Here is a 5,910-nt window from a genome sequence, read left to right on the forward strand (position 1 = left end):
GTTTGTAGCCAAAGAGATAACAAGTTTAATGATCATTGCGATTTGTGTCGATTTGTGATAGTTATTGCACTGAATTTTTAATTTGAATTTGAATTGAATGTTCTTATATATTTTTTCATGATAGAGAGAGAGAGAGAGAAAATGGTGACAGGGTGCTGTAGCAAATGCCGTCATTTACCAAATACCAAGACGAAATGGGATCGTGACTTTGATAGTCAGAGGGTGTAACAATGAGTTGTCCTTGTGCCACAAGTTTAGGGGGGAAGAACTCTATTTTTGGGTTACTTCCCCTGATTTAGGCTGTTGGAATCCTAAATATCCCATTTATCCTGTTCTATTCTAGTTATAGTAAGTTGATCTTGTACTTTCCATATTCCCAACCTTAGTGGTGTAGTGATTAGCACGTTCGACTTTGAATGTGGAGGTTGCTGGTTCAAGTCCAAGTTGTCATAGAATTGAGCGTAGTGTATTAAACGAGGCACGACATTTGTAACAAAAACGAGGCACAACATTTGTGACAACTGTGACAAGCATTTATGCTTAACATTAACACAATTCCTCTTTTTTGTTTTTTTCCTACTTTCCCTACTCATGATTTTTAAAACCATCGAGAATATCCTCTAGGTAAATATTATTGATGATATATTCAGTCCTTACCCGTTGGAGTGACCCCCTGAACTTATTTGGCTTTTAGCATTTAGCCTATGCATTAGTATTCAACCAACTCTTGAGCGCATTGCCTCAGGATTTAGAAAGATGTTTATAGTGCAGAATTGCAGATGTCCAAAACTTTACGACCTTTACGGGTTAGTTTCTGAACATTATTGTGCCTGATTTTGACATTTTCCTCAGAAAACAAAGTATACCCAGTACCTACATGTTAAAGGTTACACACTCGAGATTGAGACTTTAGAAAGATTAGGATTTAAAGGTTACAACAAGTATTCTTTCATTTGTAAAATCTTGCTTAGTCCCTAATTCCTCATCCTTATAATAGATATTTCGTCCAGACTTCCTTGTTCGTTTGTTGTTTCCTAATTCATCATTTTAAAGCTGTGTCCACACGTAGTCGACGGCCGTCGATGGATGTCGATCGATGGTCGTCAATTATGTGTGGATATAGCTCTATACTCGTACTTTCTTTCAGAATTGTTTTTACTCAAATTTCAACTCAGTTCTTCCTCTTATTACCAAAAATTTCTTTTAGATCTCTTCTTTTGTGTATAATTTGTTTTCACTCTCCTGTTCCTTATATTGCTTTCCTCAACCATGCTCCGTCTCCGAATGCTTTCTTTCAGCTTCAGATTCTCTTTAATGAGAGCATGTTGCGCGTCCCGAAGCCCTTGAATTTCGGCTTTGATTTTACACGTTTCGTCGTGGTAGTTGGTGAGCAGGTCATCCTTGTTCTTGATCAGACCTTGGTTGAGTGCCTGGTTGATCTTGTGGGCGTCTTCCAGTTTTTCTTTCAGCCGTTCGTTCTCCTCTTCCAGATGGGCACAGGTTGGCTCCAAGCTTTTCAGATCGCCAAAGCTTTTCAGTTCGCCAGTTTGCTCGCTGCAGGAAATTTGTTTAGATATTAGTGCTTTATTTAGACTGTCGCATTAGGCAGTTTCTGTAGTCGATGTCCAAGACGTATATACTTGATCGATATGTGACTTTCCTTACTTGTATGGTACGAGGCGAATCTATGTTGTCGAGGTAGTGTTGACAGTTCAGTCGATCGACGGCCGGTCTACTATGTGTGGAAACACCTTAAGGGAACACATTAAATTTTGCCGAATACCATCATTAAAATCGGACAAACCGTTCAAAAGTTATGGGTGAAACAAATATGGGTAGAACATATATTTTTTTTGACTGTACTTGACTATAGCGTCGTGACCTGAACTATACGGAGAATCGGGCTTGAGTATATTTTTACAGGAGTGTTACCTGTACCAAAGACTCCAAAGTGAAAATCTCAAAAATCTAAAATCATCATGATCTATTTGTGGTGAAGCTGAGGAGCAATTTGTGTGGATATCACAGCATTACTAAGAGCCTCCTTTACTATTTTTGACATACCTATAATTTTTCTTTTTACTCTGGTAATGCCGCCACTGGTCGCTACTCGATTAAAGTAGCTACTCAATTGTCCTCACGAGACTGAGTGCAGCCCAAAATCCAAGCACAGAGCCGAAAAAACTTCGACCCCGCCGGGAATTGAACCTGGGACCTTCGGAGTGCAAGCCTGATAACCACTCGGCCAACTTACCCAAGCTGTATTTGCAACGCCTCGACTATCTCCCGTTGCTTTTGCCGTTTGTAGTCGATTTCCCGCACGGCCTGTTTGACATTTGCGCAGCAGCCCTGGAGAGTGTCCGCCTGCGCCACCCGTTTGGCTAGCTTCTTGGTGAGTTGTTTGTATTCGGCGCGCAGAGCGTTGCGTTCTTCGATCCTGCTCTGGAGTTCCTTGCGCAGCGGGGCAAAGTCAGCCATGATCTTAGAGTGCGCGCTGAGAACTTTCCAATACCCGTCCAAGTGGCCTTTTGTTGGTACCCGTCAAAGAGGTCTTTTTATGGGTCACTTTTTTGTGGTCTTCCTTTACGACTTGCTTATCATGGAGTTCGCATCAAATCGACTGAGAATTTTCCAATCTTCCTGAGGTACCGTTGAATTAGGGCTTTTCTGGTATTTTTGTCCTTTATATGACTTGCTGATCATAGAGTCCGCATCGAATAGACTGGTTGTTGCTGACTTACTTTCCAATGTTGCTGACTTACCGTCAAAATTAGCTTTCTATCTAGGGCCACTTTTTTTTGTTGGTCTTCCTTTTTATGGGTCACTTTTTTGTGGTCTTCCTTTACGACTTGCTTATCATGGAGTTCACATCAAATCGACTGAGAATTTTCCAATCTTACTGAGGTACCGTTGAATTAGGGCTTTTCTGGTATTTCTGTCCTTTATATGACTTGCTTATCATAGAGTCCGCATCGAATAGACTGGTTGTTGCTGACTTACTTTCCAATGTTGCTGACTTACCGCGCATCAAATCGACCGAGAATTTTCCAATCTTCCTGAGGTACCGTTGAATTAGGGCTTTTCTGGTATTTTTGTCCTTTATATGACTTGCTTATCATAGAGTCCGCATCGAATATACTGGTTGTTGCTGACTTACTTTCCAATGTTGCTGACTTACCGTCAAAATTAGCTTTCTATCTAGGGCCACTTTTTTTTGTTGGTCTTTAGGTACTGGGTCAACTCGAGAGCACCAGAAAGTATCCCGACTGTCCCATTGAAGTATGTGCAATCAAAATAAAAGTGCTTATTATAGTTTTCGTCGACTCCGGATCACTCGTGCTCCTAAATGTCAAATTTCGTTTGCTGTCCCAAAATGCTGGGTGTTGAAGCACAATTACACAATTATGCATCTTATCCATGAACCCAGCTAGGTTATACACAATTTAGCAATACATAATTGCTTGGGAAGCATGGCAATACTCGGTGGTCATTGATAGTATAGTAGGTGATCATTAGAGATCATTTTCATTTTCAATTACCCACCACCGCCATAAATGAAGTATTTGCAAATCAGACCATGTATATCAACGGCCTTCTTCTGACTACTTGGTCTACTTGTTGAGAAATACGAGTACTAATCGACCCCATGTCTATAGAGTCTCATGTGAAAAATGCAGGTACTGTAAAAATGTAGATTACTGGTAAAAGGCACTGTGGATTTCTGCGCTGAAAAGCGTCCGAAAATGGACCGCTGTAAAGTGACTCGTAAAATGAAACTTCATGTGTTTTGAACTGTGGTATACCCATTCATAATAGCAGATGTGTCTTAAGGGACACAATACTTCCCATGTAGGTGCTGGGTCAACTCGAGAACACCAGAAAGTATCCCGACTATCCCATTGAAGTATGTGCAATCAAAATAAGAGTGCTTATTATAGTTTTCGTCGACTCCGGATCACTCGTGCTCCTAAATGTCAAATTTCTACTTGTTGAGAAATACGAGTACTAATCGACCCCATGTCTAGATTCTCATGTGAAAAATGTAAGTACTGTAAAAATGTAGATTACTGTTAAAAGGCACTGTGGATTTCTGCGCTGAAAAGCGTCCGAAAATGGACCGCTGTAAAGTGACTCGTAAAATGAAACTTCATGTGTTTTGTTTTGCAACGCCTCGACTTTCTCCCGTTGCTGTTGCCGTTTGTAGTCGATTTCCCGCACGGCCTGTTTGACCTTTGCGCAGCAGCCCTGGAGAGTGTCCGCCTGCGCCACCCGTTTGGCTAGCTTCTTGGTGAGTTGTTTGTATTCGGCGCGCAGAGCGTTTTTTTTTTAAAGAGGTTTGACAGAGGGAACTTTAACTGCTATGGTCTTATCGTCCCGAAATCGAAGAGAGAAGGAACTTCCCATGCAGGTGCTGGGTCAACTCGAGAACACCAGAAAGTATCCCGACTGTCCCATTGAAGTATGTGCAATCAAAATAAGAGTGCTTATTATTTTCGTCGACTCCGGATCACTCGAGCTCCTAAATGTCAAATTTCGTTTGCTGTCCTAAAATGCTGGGTGTTGAATGAATGTTGAAAGTTCTTACCAGAATCGAGCAAAACAACAACACCTATGGGATAGGAATGAAAAGAAAATGTTCAAGTTCAAAGTCAAAGAAGAAGGAGAAGCTGTGAAATCCAAAGTTCCAGAGGGGGTGTTGAATGAATGTTGAAAGTTCTTACCAGAATCGAGCAAAACTACAACACCTATGGGATAGGAATGAAAAGAAAATGTTCAAGTTCAAAGTCAAAGAAGAAGGAGAAGCTGTGAAATCCAAAGTTCCAGAGAAGGAATTTATGAAGGTCGAAAGAAAAAATAAATCAAAGAAAAATGCTGAACCCTTCCTAGCTATGTGCGAGTATGTTCCGTGTTATTATAGGCCGAGTGTGTCTGTCACTTGTCTTACCAGAATCGAGCAAAACTACAACACCTATGGGATAGGCATGAAAAGAAAATGTTCAAGTTCAAAGTCAAAAAAGAAGGAGAAGCTGTGAAATCCAAAGTTCCAGAGAAGGAATTTATGAAGGTCGAAAGAAAAAATAAATCAAAGAAAAATGCTGAACCTTCTTACCAGAATCGAGCAAAACTACAACACCTATGGGATAGGCATGAAAAGAAAATGTTCAAGTTCAAAGCCAAAGAAGAAGGAGAAGCTGTGAAATCCAAAGTTCCAGAGAAGGAATTTATGAAGGTCGAAAGAAAAAATAAATCAAAGAAAAATGCTGAAAAAACCCTCCTAGCTATGTGCGAGTATGTTCCGTGTTATTATAGGCCGAGTGTGTCTGTCACTTGACGTTTCCACCACTTCCGTAACTTCCGTTGCATTTGATAGACGGATATTTTTAATTTCCACCGCTTTCGAAAGAGGATATTGGAGGAAATTGCAATGGTGAAATTTCTTGCATTTGATAGACGGATATTTTTAATTTCCACCGCTTGCGAAAGAGGATATTGGAGGAAATTGCAATGGTGAAATTTCTTCCATTATGCAGTTGACAATGAGTTTTGTTTGGTTAAGCTAAATAGAATTGAAGAATAGCTAGCGGCACTGTGGTGATAGCATGTTGAATATATTAGTTCCCGATAGATCACTGGAGCAACATTGCACGAGGTTGGTATCCGTATGGGTGACCATCTGGGTAATCACGTCCTACTGCAAAAATCCCTTTTTCCGTTTGAAAAAAAAACCCTCAGAAAACAGCCTTTCCGCTAAGAGAACCTCAGAAAAAATCCCTTTCTGATACAACTTGAGAACCGCCTTCAATTGAGCCGAGGTACATCTGTCAATACAAATTGGCATTAGATCCATCTGCCAAATTTGGCAACCAGAAATAGCCGGTGGGATTTTTTGCTCGAGGAAAAAATCTACAT

The 5,910-nt window shown here is 40.6% G+C and overlaps 1 protein-coding gene across 1 annotated transcript; it reads right to left on the reverse strand.

The window, feature by feature from the left end:
• Positions 1–1,131: 1,131 nt before the first annotated feature.
• On the reverse strand, positions 1,132–2,808 carry LOC103515810 (BICD family-like cargo adapter 2). Its single transcript, XM_008480751.2, has 2 exons — positions 2,255–2,808; positions 1,132–1,554 (listed from the first exon to the last, which is right to left on the reverse strand). Exons 1-2 carry the CDS (start codon positions 2,476–2,478, stop codon positions 1,188–1,190), a joined length of 591 nt encoding a protein of 196 aa, XP_008478973.1. The 5' UTR covers positions 2,479–2,808; the 3' UTR covers positions 1,132–1,187.
• Between the last annotated feature and the right edge of the window lie 3,102 nt (positions 2,809–5,910).

Source organism: Diaphorina citri, unplaced genomic scaffold (assembly GCF_000475195.1).
Source record: "Diaphorina citri unplaced genomic scaffold, Diaci psyllid genome assembly version 1.1 scaffold1419, whole genome shotgun sequence".
Classification (NCBI taxonomy): domain Eukaryota; kingdom Metazoa; phylum Arthropoda; class Insecta; order Hemiptera; family Psyllidae; genus Diaphorina; species Diaphorina citri.

What these genes read in the sequence shown, in the direction of transcription:
- LOC103515810 (XM_008480751.2), bottom strand. Translation starts at nt 2,478, where the DNA reads ATGGCTGACTTTGCCCCGCTGCGCAAGGAACTCCAGAGCAGGATCGAA. An exon ending in GCGTTGCAAATACAGCTTGG is followed by an intron (nt 1,555 to 2,254) that starts GTAAGTTGGCCG and finishes AATTTCCTGCAG; the next exon opens with CGAGCAAACTGGCGAACTGA.